An 18,489-nucleotide genomic window follows, 5' to 3' on the forward strand; every position below is an offset into this window, starting at 1 on the left:
AAACATTTTTAAGCTCATAAGTATGATTTACATGATTTTATGGTGTTTTTGTATGTGCTGTGCATATACACGTTTTAGAATAATGACAACAAATAACATTAAGGTAAATGAAAAGTACATGGTCCCTACATAAAGCAGAAGATCCTGCTTTATCTAAATAATGTATGGTATATTCAAATTATTTAGAGTACTATTTTATTCATCTTAATATGCAGTTTGACCCAATGCTATTGTCTTTGCAGCATTTTATATGTTCACATGCCTTTGTTTGTTTCATATTATAGTAGGGTTACAGTGTGTCTTTACATGTATCTTTTTTAAGTATTTCCTTTCGTAGTGTAAACGGCAAACCAATTATTAGATAATGTGTCTTAAACGCTGATCAACAACACACATTGGCCACAAGTTTACAAAGATATATTATTATTAGGTACAAACAAAGCAATAATGACATGAAAGAAAAGTGCACTCGACACCGTTTTCGTGCCACAGTTTATTTAATTGTGGTTTCTCAAGCGTACTAAGAGCATTTGCGTACTTTCACGTTGATACGTGCTGGGTTAAATCATATTTCAATATACTCGTCCATAATACAGTGTTTGCCTCGTTCACCCATCCCCCATGCCGGCTTCTAGGGCCTTCGTGCCTGCTTGTATCTCAGAGGCTGCACTGAGCATGCGGGAAGTGAGCGAGGAGCCTGCGCAGAGGCGGCGCTGTAGAGCCGCACAGGCCGGTCTCCGCGATACAATCTGCCGAGAGAGAGGGGGGGGTGAAGGAAAAAAACCAACTGGGTAGGTCGCTCTTTGTTTCTGGCTAGGAGGAAAACGGAGAGACTTTGCAACCGGCGACACTTCAAACATCAACTTCCACCACTTGTGTAAGTCCGCTTTAGTTTTTCTTTGGGCAGTAAGGAAGTTTTGTGTACGTTTCACGCTGCTGTTAGAGGATTGTTGAGCTTTCGTGGGGGGTTTTTCCCTCTTCGTTAGAGAAAAGGAGACCGACATTACCGTGCCGCTGCTGTGGCGCGACAGTGTGTAATGAATGAAAATTGTTTTTGGAAATGTGCTAAGAGCAGAGCGCTGAGCCAGGGGTACGGGAGGCGCGTTGGATCAATCAGCTTGGTAGATGAAGGGATGCTCTAACCTTTCACATGTCGCCGCATCTCGGCTACTATCTCGCAAAACAACACGTCTTTTATTGCCCTAATTGGCCTCGGAGAGCATGGCCGGCTAGGCTAACTGAACTAGCTCGCTAGCGAGCCAGCCGACAAGTCTTAAATCCGGGTTGTGTTCCTTGTAGAAATACTATTATTTTAGTGTTATTTCCAGACGGAACCAGCAACTCGGTGAATATCACTAGAACTGTGTTGCATTACGAGAAGGAGAGAGTTAAAGTTAACACACATAATGTAACGTAAACTTTAAATTCTGCTAGGCCTGGCTAACGTTAGCCAACAATAGCTAGCCCAACTGTTATTAGCTTATAAATGTAAACATTGGACAACTGGACTTTGGCAAAGTTTTTATTATTATGCTGTTCTCCCGTTCATTTAAGAGAGACTCTGGTTTTTTTGTTTTTTTGTTTTAACCAAAGGGTTTATTTGTGTCATAATAGGGCCTGTTCGATAGAGGTGTCTCGTAACAGTTTTCTTCCACGAAGTGATGTTCAAGTTAACTAATTGTGTCTTTAAAAAAATTCCAGACAAAGTTAAATCTCTTGTGTGACACACTTGACCTTTAAAAGTCAGATATTCAGCATAAAGTATATGAATTATCTAGTTCCTGTCAGCAGCTGCCCATCTGTACACTTAAGCAGGACATCAGGAGTGGACATTTAAATGCTGTAACGGCACAAAAACATTAGTCAGCTGTCTGTAGTTCATGTTTAACAGTACTAAGCACACTACGACTTGTGTACTTCACCAAATGGCACATTTGGGGGGGAAAAAAACAGTGACAGCATCACTTTTATTTTAATAGTCATTTTACATCTGCAGTGAAGCATCCATTATTGAACGGCTTTATAAATATACTATTGTCTTAACACAGAGCAACGTGAAACATGTGAGACTGTGATCAGATGTAAAGATGTAACAATTCAGATAACCAGTTATTCATTTAAGTCAGTCAGCAAGCAAAATGAAATGAATTGCTCATTTATTCTTGTCTCACCAGCGCTGGTTTAAAATCTTCAGAGTTTGGATTATTGGTCAGATGAAATGAGCATTTGTAAAACATTTTGACATTTGATTTCAGGCCATAACAGGAGCAATTTTTAACTTTTAAAAATGTTATAGAGTTTCTTCATCTTCTTCCTTTTTCTTTTTTCTTTTTTTTGAAAAAAGTACCGAAGATTTCCATTTAAATTTTCTGTTACTTAATTTTTGTTTAAACACAGCAATTTTGTTGTATTTTTTTCTAGTGTCTAGAATTTACTTCTTTAGGGTGAAACACCTTTCGTTATATAACTAGAGAAACATGTATACATGTCTTTTTTTAATTCTTGTTGTAATGGTTGTTTTAAGGGTACTTCCTGCAGCCACACATTCCCAGTTCCCCCTGAGAGATGTCCACTCCTGACCCCCCTATGGGAGGGACACCTCGCCCTGGTCCCTCCCCAGGCCCAGGGCCATCTCCAGGAGGCATGATGGGGCCAAGTCCAGGTCCCTCACCAGGCTCGGCCCACAGCATGATGGGGCCTAGCCCAGGACCTCCAGGATCTGGACACCCCCATCCTCCACAGGGACCCTCAGGATATCCTCAGGACAACATGCACCAGATGCATAAAGTAAAATAAAAAAAAAAAAGGCATTTTGTCAAATAACACAATCTTTTTGTTGTTAAAACATGCATGTGATTATTTTGAATAGCTTAAACACAGTAATGTTTATCATTAGATAAAGCAAGTGGTTGTGGAATCATTTCTGTACTTTACATACTTTACGTGTCTTTCCTGTTAATTGTTTTGTGCAGTGTGTTCCAGTGTCACACTGCACAAACTTCAGTGTTTGTTTCATTTATGATTATTCGGTTTCATTTATGCAGCCAATGGAAGCCATGCATGAGAAGGGAATGCCCGACGACCCTCGCTATGGCCAGATGAAGGGCTTGGGCATGAGACCAGGGGGACACAGTGGGATGGGACCCCCTCCGAGCCCAATGGACCAACATTCCCAAGGTATGTTGTGTCACACAGAAAAGTGCTTCATGGTAACGTGTGTCAGGACTAGAAAGGTGAAACCTAAACTAACAGCATTGTGTCATGTTGATACGTTTGCGGTAAAGTCTGCATCTTCAATCCTCTTCTAACTTGAGTTAATGCACACTGAGTGAAGAAAAATTGAACTCATACAACTTACTTCTGGCCCTGAAAGGCTCTTTGCAAAAGAAACCAGTAATGCAGTTGTGCTGGTGTACACTGTGCATGTGGAAACCCATCCAGCCGGTTTCTCCTCTTGTGTTGCTGTTCATGTAGCAGCAGTGGCAGACAGCACTGGGCAGGGTGACAGGAGGGGCGGGGTTCAGGGGCTTCCCCTTTCAGACAACAACAAAAGCAGCTGCATCTACAAAACCACAGTCAGCAAGCAACAGAGGTTGTTCAGAGGGAGGAATATAGAAGACACCACAGCAGTGTTAGAGTTTATCTATAGTACATGGAGTTACAGACACCTGGTTCTCTTATTATCCTTATTCAACATGTTTTTCTTGTTTGTTTTTTTTAAATTACATAAAACCTTCTTTAACACTTAAGAAATAAATTTTTGCCATACCCATTGTGCTTCTGTTCTGTCTGCAGGTTACCCCTCTCCATTAGGAGGCTCGGAGCACGCACCTAGTCCCGTCCCAGCCAACGGCCCTCCTTCTGGTCCCATGATGCCTGGAGGCCCACCTGGCCCGGGAGCAGGCCCTATGGAGGGCAGTGGAGACTCAAATCAGGGTATGGGTCAACCGAATCGTGGTGGTCCCCAAGGGCCAGGGGGGCCCCCTGTTGTAGCGGGTGGTGCAGGTGGACCCACTCCCTTCAACCAGAACCAGCTACACCAACTCAGGGCACAGATTATGGCCTACAAGATGCTGGCACGCAGTCAGCCTCTACCAGAGCACCTGCAGATGGCTGTGCAGGGAAAGAGGCCCATGCCAGGGATGCAGCAACAGCCAATGCCTAATATGCCACCTTCTACAGGGCCTGGAGGTGGCCCGGGTGCTGGGCCGGGACCAGCTCCAGCAAATTACAATAGACAACATGGTGAGTTAGAGGTTTGGGGTTTTTTGGGGGGTTTTTTATGTTCATTTTTTGTTTATTGTAAGTTAAAGGAAAATATGAACGTTTGATCATGATCAAGGTTATTATAGTTAACTAAAACTAAACTATCCAATCCAAATTATTTATAAAGCACTTTTTAAAGACAAAGCACCAAAACATTACACACAAATCACCGCACAACAAATCAGCAGCAACAACAATAGTAATAATAATAAATACAAGGTTAGAACATGCCACTTTTGTTCTGTGATAAGAGCCAAATAGTAAAGATGAGTTGTAAGATGTGTTTTAAAAACAGGTAATGAAGGAGCCATGCTAACATGGGCCGGGAGAGTATTACAAAAGTTGGGGGCGATAGCGTAAAAGGCTCGGTCGCCCCTGGTTTTCAGCCGGGTTTTAGGGACAGCCAGGGGAAACTGGTCCATGGACCTTAGCGAACTTGAGAGAATATATGGAGTTAGAAGTATTGTATGTCAAAATATAGAATAAACTCTTAAAATGCAAGGCTCGCAAAATTTCAAAATCCCTGGTAGCCCTTCGGGCAGGGACTCTTCAGTTTGTGGTAGCCCAAAATAAATTTAAGTAGCCCGAATAAAAAAGAGAGCAATTTTTTGATTGATGTTCCTGTTTTGTTTCCGTTACAATATTATACATTAAAGTTTAATATTGTAACGGAAACAAAACATTAATCAAAAAATTGTTGAAACACAAATTACAACATTTTATAAAAATTACAATCATCAACTCAAATACTTGTTTCTAATTGAACAGAAATTTCTATGACCTTGTAAGAACTGTGTAGAACATGAATCAGTCTGTGTCAGATCCTGAATTTGAAATTTGCACTGAAGTCACGGGTGAGAGATAAGTGGAACCAAGATCTAGGCCATTTTTTTTTTTTTTGAAGTTTGCAAAGACTGCTAAATTTTGCCAATGATAGTTCACTCTTTGCAACATAGTACGCTGTTCTAAACAGGTTTTTCAGGTTTATTTTTAGTATGTTCTTTGCAATTGGTGTTTGTTCTGGGAAAGATATTGCAGACTGAGCAATAATGCATTTCTTGCATTTCTCATGGGTTCTAACGTGGGCCTTTCTTAAAATTACTGGTCCCAGTAACAAAGGCGCTTATCGACTCAGAAATCGAGGGAAAACCAACAACACACCCGGGAGAACATTGTTATTTACACGGGTGCACATAAGTTGTCCGCAGGTGCGCATTCGCTGTCAAAATAAAAGACGCGCACCAGATAAGAAGTTGCAACGCGCGTTTGCGTACATATAAAAGGCAGTGTTTTTGTCCGCTAGAGTGGGATTTTCACGGCATATTCTGCACCACATCTCTGTGCGTTCATCATTTCTTTGAAGCCAGCTCACCTCCTGCAACCACTTTTCCGAGAATACGCGCTTCTTTTGCGGTTCAGACTCCTTCTGACATTTCTTTGGAGGTGGAGGAACACCAAAGTAATTGCTTAAAGGAGCTTGCTTCTTCGACATCTTTAAGAGTTTTAAACAAATGTCTGTCCTTAAATCAATAAGTTTTAGAAAATCTTTTACCAGAGGGCCAGAAGGACAGTAGACATGGATATTTAGGACTCCTATGATTAAAACCCTGTCATATCTGGGCATAATTCCAGCTAAGACTTCAGAAAAGGATTGGCAGAGAAACGGAGATCACGCAGCAGTCAGCGATCATACACCAGGAGAGTGTTGGCATTTCTTGTTACACGTGTCAGAAACAGGATAGGTACAAAGCTGACAGCAGGAGATGGCAGGCTGTGTACACTGGTGCCGCCAATTACTGACCTTTGGGGTAAAAAACAAAACCAAAAAAACAACGTTTTTGTGAACTTGGAAAGTAACTAAAATACAATTATAGAGGAAATATCCTTAGTTTGGGTATTTGTTAATTTGGTAAGAAGTCATTATCACAGACTTCCTGATGAGGGTTTGATGTCTACAACCCTGTGAACTGCTTTCAAAAAGTTCTGGTTATATTTTAATATCTGTACTGATTTTCTCAAATCTTGCTCATGACATATGCCATAAATAAACAAATAATTATCAAACTTTAAAATTAACACTGAAAGTAAATGAAAACTAAATATTTTTAAAAACAATAAAAACTAAACTGAAATGAGCAAATTCACTGTGGAAACTAACTGAAACTAAACAGGATTAAAAACAAAGTTGAAACGAAGTAAAAATCAAACCTAATAAAAAAATACAGAACTATAATAACCCTGCTCTTAATCCCTAGATAATAATAATGCCTCTATCTAGAGGGCAGGAGAGATTGCACAATGTTCAGCATTTACAAATTATGTCAAAAAATGGATTAATATGATTAATAATATTGGTTTTGGTTCTAGGCATGGTAGGTCCCAATATAGCTCCTCCTGGACCTGCAGGAGTTCCTCCAGGTATGCAAGGCCAGCCTACTAATGGACCTCCCAAATCATGGCCTGAAGGTAAACACAGGTTAAGCACCAACTTCACACATGTGTGTTTTGTTTGTACCTACAATTAAAAATAATCTTTTCTAAATGTATCTCTTTTTAGGACCAATGGTGAACGCTGCTGCCCCTTCCAACCCTCCCCAGAAGTTAATTCCACCCCAACCCACAGGCCGACCTTCTCCTGCTCCTCCCTCAGTGCCTCCAGCAGCCTCCCCTGTTATGCCCCCTCAGACACAGTCGCCAGGACAGCCTGCACAGCCCCCTCCCATGATGCTACACCAGAAGCAGAATCGCATAACCCCCATCCAAAAACCTCGTGGGCTCGATCCGGTGGAGATCCTCCAGGAGAGAGAGTACAGGTGAGGAAAGGGAAACGACGTGGAATGGCAAAAAATACTGAGTAACACAGCAAATATTTTGTCCTTGAACATGATGAAAATTGTCAGGAGCTCATTTCCTGCTCCGTCTAATATGACCAAAAAAGTTAAGTATAAATAATAAAACATCACTTTATAATTTATAATTCTATTTCCATATCTTTGTTTTCTACTTAATTTTGAAATTCATAACTGCTGTTATTCAAATTGGTTTGTGTCTTAATTCTATTTAAAACAAAAGATTCTGTAGTTGCAGTCTTAAGCATCTTATTGAGAATTTTATCCCACAACCTTAGAAGCTGCACGTGACCATTAAGTTACGTGCAGCTTCAGCTGAGACTGAAGAAGTCACTTGGATGAGTGACGAAACGTTTCTCCCACAAAACGCTACATCCAGATGAACAGATTCAACTTTTGGAGATTTACTTTCCTGGATGATTGAGAATGCATCAAGACATTAAGTTACATAGTTAAGCAAAAAAGAATAATTGACGGTAGAGCCCGATTGATTCATCACCAAACTGACTAACCCATCTATCCGTATCTGCATTTATGCTGGCTGATAATTAAAAATGTTAAAAGTTAAAAACAAGAGATGAGAGAGAAACGCTCTTCGCTGATGTCACGAGTGTTGATGTTGCATACTTTGTCCACCAGAGGGCACTCTGCAACTTCCTTTTTGGAAACACATTCAGAATGCCACAAACACAACAACCAGCTGCTCCTAGCAGAGCATGAACTAGTAAATAAACAACTATATATAATAAATGTATGTTTGGTGAGTGTGAAGGAAAAAGAATATCAGCCTAGATATCGAAATATCACTAAATATTGGCGTTGGCCTTAAAAAATTCTGGACTGGTCGGGATGTAATTGACAGTATAAAAGTATCGGCATTATAGTAAGATTTAAAAAAAAAATCTGCGAAACAAGACATTTTTCTCCAGTTTGAATAGGAAATTAGCTTGTAATTAATTTTCTAGTAAAGAGTTCAAATGCCTGAACTGATGACACACAGTAATCCATCACTGTTGGGGTTCTTCTACTTTTGTATGGAGGGAGAAAAATAATGGTTTCAACTTTAATCTTTGTAATATTTCTATTTTTTTTAAATTTTCAGGCTTCAGGCTCGTATTTCTCACCGTATACAGGAGCTGGAGAACCTGCCTGGCTCTCTAGCTGGTGATCTACGCACCAAAGCCACCATCGAGCTCAAGGCCCTCAGGCTGCTTAACTTCCAGAGACAGGTAGATAATTGTATCTGCTGCTACCTGCAAATGTGTTTATAATACAGACAGCCGAACTCTGCATATTTAATCAGCTTTCTTGTTATCGGCATCTCTTCTTTACTTTTCCCAGTGAAAAACTTATATTGTCTTCCTTTTCTGTGCTTGTAGCTGCGCCAGGAGGTTGTTGTTTGCATGCGTCGTGACACTGCTTTGGAAACTGCCCTTAATGCTAAGGCCTACAAACGCAGCAAACGGCAGTCTCTACGTGAGGCTCGTATCACTGAGAAGCTGGAGAAACAGCAGAAGATTGAACAAGAGCGCAAACGGCGCCAGAAACACCAGGTACAGACAATTTCTAAATGATCTTAAGGCATCTAATTGGATGTTTTATATCGTGATATTTGTTAAAACAAATATGATGAGGTGTAGTTAATGTAAAGAGTCTAATTTAAGCATTTGTGTTTTAAAGGAATACCTCAACAGCATCCTGCAGCATGCCAAGGACTTTAAGGAGTATCACCGCTCCATCACAGCAAAGATCCAGAAGGCCACCAAAGCTGTCGCCACCTATCATGCCAACACTGAGCGCGAGCAGAAGAAAGAGAATGAACGCATTGAGAAGGAGAGAATGCGGAGGCTGATGGTGAGACTCTCAGTCTGTCAAAATGAGTCTGTATCTGCTGGAAGGAGCACAGTCTCTGAAATGAATGATAGGAATTATGTTTGACGTTTATTTGTCTCACAAAATGGTCTGACCTTTCTGCGAATCTCCTCCCAGGCTGAAGATGAAGAAGGTTATCGTAAACTTATCGACCAGAAGAAAGACAAGCGTCTGGCGTACCTGCTACAGCAGACAGACGAGTACGTGGCCAACCTCACTGAGTTGGTGCGCGCACACAAGGCTGCACAAGCACTCAAAGAGAAGAAAAAGAAGAAGAAGAAAAAGAAGGTACATGAATTAAATTTAGAAGAGTAATGTAAAATTTCATCCACATAAAGAAAAAAAAAAAGTGAAAAACTAAAGTTATTTGATGCTTTCAGAAGCCCGAGGCTCCGGAGGGAGCTGCTCCTGCTCTGGGACCTGACGGAGAGGTGAGTGTCAAACAGTAAAATTACTTTAAGGGAACTCTACCATAGAGATCATGCCCATTTTTAATGCGTATTTTTTGTTGTTGTTTTGGTTTTCCTAATTTCCTCTCCCAGCCTTTAGATGAGACTAGTCAAATGAGTGACCTACCAGTCAAGGTCATCCATGTAGACAGTGGAAAGATCCTGACCGGTGTGGAAGCACCCAAGGCTGGGCAGCTGGAAGCCTGGCTTGAAATGAACCCAGGGTAAGCGTCAAGTCTGTCTTGATTTCTGTAGAAATGATTTAAATTCAGTGTCTGGAATATCTGTGCAAAAGCTGTGTTTCTCTCAGATCTAACATCCTCCAGCAAAACGACAAGGCACTGACTTATCTCTTTTTCTATCCTTGTGTTCCTTCTCAGATACGAAGTAGCGCCACGCTCCGACAGTGAAGGCAGCGGTTCAGAGGAGGAAGAGGAGGAGGAGGTACGTAATGCAGCTTCAGATTGTGTTTGTGGTGGTGGAGCAGCTTTCTGACATCCCGTTTTGTTTTGTATCGTCAGGAGGAGGACGACGCCCAGCCTCAGACGTCTTCAGCTGCAACAGAAGAGAAGAAGAAGATCCCCGACCCCGACAGTGAAGATGTATCAGAAGTGGATGTCCTGCACATCATCGAGTAAGACAATTGTTGTACTTTATAATTATCCTCTGTTTATAACTGGTTGGTTTAATTATTATATTATGAAATTTACATGAATCATGTCTTTTGTGCTTCCATCAGACACGCCAAGCAGGATGTAGACGACGAGTACGGCAATGCAAGTTTCAACCGCGGCCTGCAGTCCTACTATGCAGTGGCTCATGCTGTCACTGAGAAAGTGGATAAACAGTCCTCACTGCTGGTCAATGGGCAGCTCAAGCAATACCAGGTTAGCCCATCACGACACAGAAAAGAGCAGCATAACATTAGCATTGTTAAATTAGATTTTAATGGTGGATTTATATAAATAAATGTTGGATAATCTGAGTAAACTGAAGCTTACTCAACCATTTGCTGTTCAGATCAAAGGTCTGGAGTGGCTGGTGTCACTTTACAACAACAACTTGAATGGCATCCTGGCTGATGAGATGGGTCTAGGCAAAACGATCCAGACCATCGCCCTCATCACTTACCTCATGGAGTACAAGCGCATCAATGGGCCCTTCCTCATCATCGTACCTCTCTCGTAAGTGTGAACGTGTCTCCTCGCTTCCCTTTCAAAAGCATCGGCTTAAAAATGACAAATACACGTAGAAAAAGCTGCTGTTCCTCAAAGCTGTTCTTTTGTTTACAGAACTTTATCAAACTGGGTGTATGAGTTTGATAAGTGGGCACCGTCTGTTGTGAAGGTTTCCTACAAGGTCAGTGATGGCAACATGGCAAAAACACTTTTAATTCAGTTATTCTGTTTACTTAATAATATCTGTTTATGTTTCAGGGGTCTCCAGCTGCTCGACGTTCATTCGTTCCAATTTTACGTAGCGGAAAGTTCAACGTGCTGCTGACCACATATGAGTACATTATTAAGGATAAGCAGGTGTTAGCAAAGGTAAGACAGTCCTGTCACGTCTTTTTCCAGATCTAAATCTTGTTTTTTAAACGGTAGTCAAAAACACGCTTAATAAATGCCATATCTTCTTCACAAAGATCCGCTGGAAGTACATGATTGTGGATGAAGGCCATCGTATGAAGAACCATCACTGTAAGCTGACCCAAGTCTTGAACACACACTACTTGGCGCCACGACGTTTGCTGCTCACAGGAACTCCGCTGCAGAACAAGCTCCCCGAGCTCTGGGCCCTGCTCAATTTCCTGCTGCCCACGATCTTCAAGAGCTGCAGCACCTTCGAACAGTGGTTCAACGCCCCGTTCGCCATGACTGGAGAGAAGGTGCGTTTACAGTCTGGTCGGTATTGTTGGAAATAGTTGTGGAGACTTTCTAATCAGCGTTGTTCTCTCACGTTTCAAGGTTGACCTAAATGAAGAAGAGACCATCCTGATCATTCGACGTTTACACAAGGTGCTCCGACCTTTCTTGCTGCGGCGACTCAAGAAAGAAGTCGAGGCGCAGCTGCCAGAGAAGGTCAGTGTGCACAACTTCTGCCGAAACATATTCAGCACTGAAATATTTCTGCTCAGAAAAAGTCAAAAAATGTAGTTGCCCTGCTGAGATTTCCCCTTGTTGTTGTTCTACAGGTGGAGTATGTCATAAAGTGCGACATGTCAGCTCTGCAGAGGGTTCTGTACAGACACATGCAGGCCAAGGGAGTCTTGCTCACAGACGGTTCAGAAAAAGACAAGAAGGTAAGCTGATGTCTCAAACTCATTTCTTTTGTGGTCATTTAAAGAAAGTTTGAAATAAAAGACGCCTAATTTATCCTCTTGATTTTCCAGGGTAAAGGTGGCACGAAGACCCTGATGAACACTATCATGCAGCTGAGGAAGATTTGCAATCACCCCTTCATGTTCCAGCACATTGAGGTACCAGACACAAACACCACCATTAAAATCATGATACCAGTAAATCTTTTTAAAAGACAATAGAACAGATGTTTGAAAGCTGAAATACAAAAAAACATGATATTAATCATTTTTACTTGTTTGCTTTTACAGGAGTCCTTCTCGGAGCATCTCGGTTATTCTGGTGGAATCATCACAGGGTACGTAAAGCTAAAAACTGTCTGTGGATAAACGTTAGGTGCTCGGTCAGTGTCACTCATATTCCCCTTTTCCCTGTCCAGCCCTGACCTGTATCGTGCCTCTGGAAAGTTTGAGCTGCTGGATCGTATCCTGCCCAAGCTGAGGGCCACCAACCACAAAGTGCTGCTCTTCTGTCAAATGACCTCACTCATGACCATCATGGAGGACTATTTTGCGTACCGCAATTTCAAGTACCTGCGTCTGGATGGTGAGAACCTTTTGGCTGTTAACTAATAGGGAGTCATATTGAATTACCGGGAGCCTCTAACAAAGCTGACGTGATTTTTTTTCTTAGGTACCACCAAAGCAGAGGATCGTGGCATGCTGCTGAAGACGTTCAACGACCCCGCCTCTGAGTACTTTGTGTTCTTGCTCAGCACCAGGGCTGGAGGTCTGGGCCTGAACCTGCAATCTGCTGATACTGTCATCATTTTTGACAGTGACTGGAACCCGCACCAGGTACTTTATGTGCACAAAGAAGTTCAGGAAGTGGCCTGTTGTTTGCTTTCTGCACAGCGATTCCACCTAAACTGTCTGTGCGCGCTCCCTACAGGACTTGCAGGCCCAGGATAGAGCCCACCGTATCGGTCAGCAAAACGAGGTGCGCGTGCTGCGCCTCTGCACCGTCAACAGCGTGGAGGAAAAGATCCTGGCAGCAGCCAAGTACAAGCTGAACGTGGACCAGAAGGTCATCCAGGCCGGCATGTTCGACCAGAAGTCTTCAGGCTATGAACGTCGGGCCTTCTTACAGGCTATTCTGGAGCACGAGGAGCAGGACGAGGTCGGGGCTCGAGGAGGCTGCCGCACTAGGGGGGCGTGGGTGGGTGTGATCTGAACCTGTTCCCACATCGCCCACCCGCCCACGTCCGCCTGTGCGCTGCCCCACCTCTTCATTCTCCCCCCTCCCTTCCCCCCCCCCTCTCCTCTTTCTGTCTCTTTTCCTTATTTCCCCTCTTTTCTCAGGATTTGTGAGCTTTCATCAATCCAGACTTCTCCCTTTCTCCCCTATGTATTTCTGCTTCTGCACAAACCTTTGATGGTTAATATGATACTTTATCCTTCACTCTAACATTAAAGCTTTTCCCCTTTTTATTTTTTCTCCTTTCCCCCTCTTTTTGGCTTTAAACTCTTTCATGCAAAGTTAAGGATTTGTTTACCTTTACTTTTAGTATCAGTTCCATTTGCACAGCATTAGTCATCTAATGCATCCTGTAACTGCAAGTGATATTTACAGTGTCTACGTAAAGCATAGTAATGTTCAATGAATTGCTAGTAAATCATATTTGATGCTTGGCTTTCCATTTGTGTTTGAGAGTCATTAGTTCAGAGACTTGGCTCTGAGGTGCCACAAATCTGCTGTCAGCCATCGCTCATTCAGCCCGTCTCATTTATCTGCAGGAGGAAGACGAAGTGCCTGATGATGAGACCGTCAATCAGATGATCGCCAGGAGCGAAGAGGAGTTTGAACAGTTCATGGTTCGTCTTGGTTTCATTTCAGTTATTAGACACTTTTAAAAATTTTAAATCTGACTCTAATCACACTGTTTTTTGTTTTGTTTTTCATTTCAGCGTATGGATCTAGACAGACGCCGCGAGGAGGCCCGTAACCCTAAGAGGAAACCCCGTCTGATGGAGGAGGACGACCTGCCCGGCTGGATTTTGAAAGACGACGCTGAGGTTGAGAGGCTAACCTGCGAGGAGGAGGAGGAGAAGATGTTTGGCAGAGGGTCTCGCCAGCGCAAGGAGGTGGACTACAGCGACTCGCTCACAGAGAAGCAGTGGCTCAAGGTGGGATGAGTCCCAACTACTGACAGCTTAATCAATATTAGGTCTTTTCCCACTAGTTCAGCCTCGACTCTACTCAGTTTCGGTTGTTTTCCATTACAATAGAGTTCCACCTAATGTGCGTGGGGTTGTTATAGCATTGCCTCTGAAAGTCTGTGATGTCATTTGTATGCGACACAAACAGTACACAACAATGGAGCACATTGAGGCTACGGTCTATGGCTTACTGTTGGTTTCTCTCGTTGCCGGGTTTTAAAAATGCCAGTTCTGGCTTTCGTAAAAGAGTCGCTCCTGTAACTCATGGACCTCACGACCTACCGTGTTCCTATTAAATGAGTTTTTAACTGTATTTCTCTTTGAACAGGCCATAGAAGAAGGCAATCTAGAGGACATTGAAGAGGAAGTGCGTCACAAGAAGACGACCAGAAAGCGCAAGAGAGACCGTGACCACGACGGCGGCCCGGCCACACCCAGCTCCAGCAGCGGCCGCGGGCGGGACAAGGACGAGGATGGAAAGAAAGCAAAGAAACGGGGTCGCCCACCTGCTGAGAAGCTCTCTCCGAACCCTCCATCTCTCACTAAGAAGATGAAGAAGATTGTTGATGCTGTCATCAAATACAAGGACGGGTGAGGAGACCGCTCTTCTGAAGAGCGCAGGATTAGCAGAAGGTGTGAAAATTTAGATTGCGTTTTTCACTAACTTGTCTCCTCGTCTTTGCAGCAATGGCCGACAACTGAGCGAAGTCTTCATCCAGCTCCCCTCTCGCAAAGAGCTGCCTGAGTATTACGAGCTCATCCGCAAACCGGTGGACTTCAGAAAGATCAAGGTGAGGATCAAAAGCGACCTCATCAATGGTTACCAATTTTTATATATGAATATGTTTTTGTTTTTTAGATTCCAACTTATTAAATCCTGCATATCTGACTGCTGCCTGTTGTTTCTCTCTCCCTGCATCAGGAGCGGATCCGCAGCCACAAATACCGCAGCCTGAACGACCTGGAGAAGGATGTGATGCTGCTGTGTCAGAACGCACAGACTTTCAACCTGGAGGGCTCTTTGGTGAGTGATGCTAAGCAGCACACGCTCACCAGTGTTTCATATATTCATCTCATTACTTTAGAAGCTAACTTTGTTTCTATCTCTATAAGATCTACGAGGACTCCATTGTGCTCCAGTCCGTCTTCACCAGCGTGAGACAGAAGATCGAGAAGGAGGATGAAAGCGAGGGAGAAGAAAGCGAGGAGGAAGAGGAGGAGGTAGATGAAGGCTCGGAGTCTGAATGTGAGTATCGTAGAGGCACGGTAGCTTTTATAGCATCAGCGGGCGGTGAGGCTCACTCAACGTTATTTTGTTTGCAATCTTTGATCCCTCATCAGGTCGTTCAGTGAAGGTGAAGATTAAACTGGGCCGGAAAGAGAAGGGGGAGAGAGGAGGGAAAGGACAACGGCGGCGGGGCCGCGGAGCCCGGGCTAAACCTGTGGTAAGCGACGACGACAGCGAGGAGGAACAGGAAGAGGTGAGAGGAGAACTGAAGAACACACACGAGCAACAAAGCTTGATGCTTCTGCATTCATGTTAATGTATTTAAATGACAGATTTTCCAGTCACAGCGACAGAGCTTTGAGTTCCCTTTAGAACCTTTTGGAAAGAATGAGCAGAAGAACGGTTCTGCATTCACTCGCTCAGATGTTTTCCTGTTTTAAATCATTAAAACAAATCCCTTTGTGTGACACTAAAGTATTTGACACAGGGGCTTTGTTTTCATGAATATATTTTACATTTGAATTTCAGTTTTAAAAAATTGCCTTACACAAGATTTGTTTTTAAAGCTATAATCTGGATTATAAAATGCAGCCAAATTAACCATGATTCAAATTCTTGCTACAATTGAGCAGCTGTTCTCTAACAGCTTCTCATAATCATACATTTTTAGATGGGAAATAATGTTTTCTTGTTCATTTTACTAACTTTATATACAAAGTCAGATACATTGATCACCATGGTGATTGCCACATCTTTTGTCTGTTGTGTTGGTAATGGGGATTCCTTTCAGACAGTTCACAACAACCCAGTCATTCTATTCTAGGTCTGAGCTGGGATCATTTCCACGCCACTCGTGTTTTGTGGTACTTTTGATGGGCACTCTGTGCTTGTGTAGCCTCCAGCGCGAGGCATTGTTGAATAGTAAAAGTAAATCTTTGTTTCCTTTCCCTTTCTTTCAGGAGCGTTCAGCCAGTGGCAGCGAGGAAGACTGAAGTGATCTGCCTCCTGATTGGACCAACGACCCACTGAGCCCTTGACTGGACTTTATATATTTTACTTAGATACTGCAGATTGAGTGGACAGGCCTAGTTTTACCTAGATGAGCTGATTTTTAGTGAGACAACTGTATTCTCATTAAAGCATACCATTAATTAAAAAAACATAATAAAAAAACTAAAATATGAAAGTTATGGACCATCCACTTCCATATTTAAACCATTTTCCCATTATGAATAGTAGTGTCTCTTTGCCTTTTTTTTTTTTCTCTTTCCTGTAAGTGGGGAAAATGACAGAGCCTGAATTATTATAGACTGACGGTGGGCCATAAAGACAGCAAACTGTTTTTTAAGTGGTATTAATTTTGTCGTCTTTTACTTTTTGGGACAAAAGCGTACGTGTGAACCAGGACTCGCTGCGTTCTTTAAAATCCCTTTTTGAATGCATGTCGTGCGTGTCTGTTGAAATGCACCTGGATGTGTCTTCATTATTATCTGTGTTTAATTTAAGACTACAAGCGGGATCACGGTACACCCTCCCCCCTGCAGACCCTTCCTGTCAGGCTGTTTGTATTGGGGAGGGAGGGATTGGACCATTTTCTCGTGTCTGTGGCACTGGATTCCAAAAAAAGTACAATAAAGGCATCTCATAATTATTCATTGTTGTTGTCGTCACTGTTTCAAATACACACTTAGCCTACAACCAAGTGTTGTTATCAAGCCTGGCTTCCTCTGAGTCAAAGTTATTGTCAAATTGTTGAGTTATTTTCTGAAAATATTTTCAGGAATTAAAATGTTTAATTCAGTGTCAGCTCCTCTTCCTGCAGCCTGTGTGTTATATCAATTACTGTTGGCAAAAAAACAAAACCATATAACATATAATACTTAAGATGGTATCATACAGCACATCAGCCTTTATTAGTTTTCTACTTCCTGTCAGTGCTCGTGATTACCCGGAATATTTATCTTGCCAGTGTTGCATTAAAAATGTGCCTTACATCATTCAGCAACATATAGAATAAAAGGTTTATTGTGACTTTTTGTCATTCTTACAAAACAATGTTAACCTGCGGTGCAGCACAGAACTCAGGGACCCTATAGAGACTGTCTCTGTGGGCACAGTTTGAAATCTCCCCCAATGGTTAAATGACAATTTCCTCCAGTTAAATGCAGATAAAACAGAAACCTTGATTATTGCACCTGATCAAATGCTCTCAGAAATTAAGCAGCATATCAGTTTTTTAGACCCTTCGTTTCGGTCGAGTCTCAGAAACTTAGGTGTTATATTTAACAGTTCAATGTCTCTTGAGAAACACTCTAAACAACTGGTCCGGAACTGTTTTTATCATCTAAGAAACATTTCTAAACTCAGACTGGTGTCACAGGCAGAACTTGAGATGATGAGTCATGCTTTTATCTCTTCTCGTTTGGATTATTGTAACGGTCTTTTTACTTGTCTCAACAAATCAGCTCTGGATCGCCTTCAGTCTGTACAGAATGCTGCAGCAAGACTTTTAACTGGCACAAACAAGAGGTCACACATTACTCCAGTTTTGGCTTTTTTTCATTGGTTGCCAATAAATTTTAGTTCATTTTAAAATTTTAGTTGTAACTTTTAGAGCTCTGCACGGTGAAGCTCCCCAGTATATCTCTGACCTGTTGAAACCTCATGCTTCATCCCGAGCACTTAGGTCGTCAGGTCAGAGGTTACTGTTGGTCCCACTAGGTTTAAAACACGTGGGGATCGGGCTTTTCAGGCACTGGCACCAAGGCTGTGGATCTCCCTGCCGTTGTCTTTACGCTGTCTAGACTCCAATGACTCCTTTAAAAAGCAGCTGAAGACATTTTTATACAAACGAGCTTTTAATGAATTTTTTCACTGTTTTATATTTTTTTTATTTGTATTTCAGATTTTATTGTGAAGCACTTTGTGATTTTTATCTGTGAAATGTGCTATATAAATAAATTTTACTTACTTACAAATTTCTCACCATACAAAGTCTACAATTACAATTAGCATCAAGCTTAAGAGTTCGTTACTTTCTTTCTTTATAAAATGAAATTGTTACACAAAGAAAATTTTCCCTGAACCACATAACAAAGACCTTCAGTTGTATCCAGAGAACAAGGCGTCGCTAGAAACATGATTTGCAGAAACAGAATAAGCTTTCCTGACGATTTTAGAGTTATTATAGCAACTAAAACAATATGGCAGTAAGTACCTTATTAAGTAAGCAAGTGCTGTTTAATTCTAAAAATAATTTTGTCACTGTTCATGCAGGATTGACCTTCTCTACATTGCATGTAGTGA

General features: G+C 42.1%; 1 protein-coding gene across 4 annotated transcripts; it reads left to right on the forward strand.

The window, feature by feature from the left end:
• The first annotated feature begins 660 nt into the window (after positions 1-660).
• On the forward strand, positions 661-16,836 carry smarca4a (SWI/SNF related BAF chromatin remodeling complex subunit ATPase 4a). Of its 4 annotated transcripts, none has more exons than XM_013270166.3 (34): positions 661-877; positions 2,525-2,787; positions 3,045-3,177; positions 3,796-4,245; positions 6,634-6,732; positions 6,824-7,079; positions 8,218-8,344; positions 8,495-8,668; positions 8,796-8,969; positions 9,105-9,275; positions 9,368-9,418; positions 9,530-9,660; positions 9,817-9,880; positions 9,958-10,070; positions 10,176-10,323; positions 10,457-10,620; positions 10,729-10,795; positions 10,873-10,983; positions 11,082-11,324; positions 11,404-11,517; positions 11,631-11,738; positions 11,829-11,915; positions 12,048-12,094; positions 12,176-12,342; positions 12,430-12,593; positions 12,688-12,954; positions 13,533-13,610; positions 13,704-13,922; positions 14,284-14,546; positions 14,641-14,746; positions 14,878-14,979; positions 15,069-15,201; positions 15,297-15,436; positions 16,143-16,836. In XM_013270166.3, exons 2-34 carry the CDS (start codon positions 2,566-2,568, stop codon positions 16,173-16,175), a joined length of 4,926 nt encoding a protein of 1,641 aa, XP_013125620.1. In that variant the 5' UTR covers positions 661-877; positions 2,525-2,565; the 3' UTR covers positions 16,176-16,836. The 4 variants fall into 4 exon arrangements, with proteins under 4 accessions (XP_013125620.1, XP_013125621.1, XP_025762538.1 ...); XM_013270167.3 differs by lacking the exon at positions 661-877 and adding an exon at positions 1,327-1,345; XM_025906753.1 differs by lacking the exon at positions 661-877 and having other exon boundaries at positions 2,566-2,787; positions 12,688-12,915.
• The last annotated feature ends 1,653 nt before the right edge of the window (positions 16,837-18,489 follow it).

This window comes from Oreochromis niloticus, linkage group LG4 (genome assembly GCF_001858045.2).
Source record: "Oreochromis niloticus isolate F11D_XX linkage group LG4, O_niloticus_UMD_NMBU, whole genome shotgun sequence".
Lineage (NCBI taxonomy): Eukaryota > Metazoa > Chordata > Actinopteri > Cichliformes > Cichlidae > Oreochromis > Oreochromis niloticus.

Coding starts and splice junctions, on each gene's coding strand:
- smarca4a (XM_013270166.3), top strand. CDS start 2,566: ATGTCCACTCCTGACCCCCCTATGGGAGGGACACCTCGCCCTGGTCCC. Junction 3,178..3,795: donor AATGGACCAACATTCCCAAG/GTATGTTGTGTC, acceptor TTCTGTCTGCAG/GTTACCCCTCTCCATTAGGA. Junction 10,071..10,175: donor GATGTCCTGCACATCATCGA/GTAAGACAATTG, acceptor TGCTTCCATCAG/ACACGCCAAGCAGGATGTAG.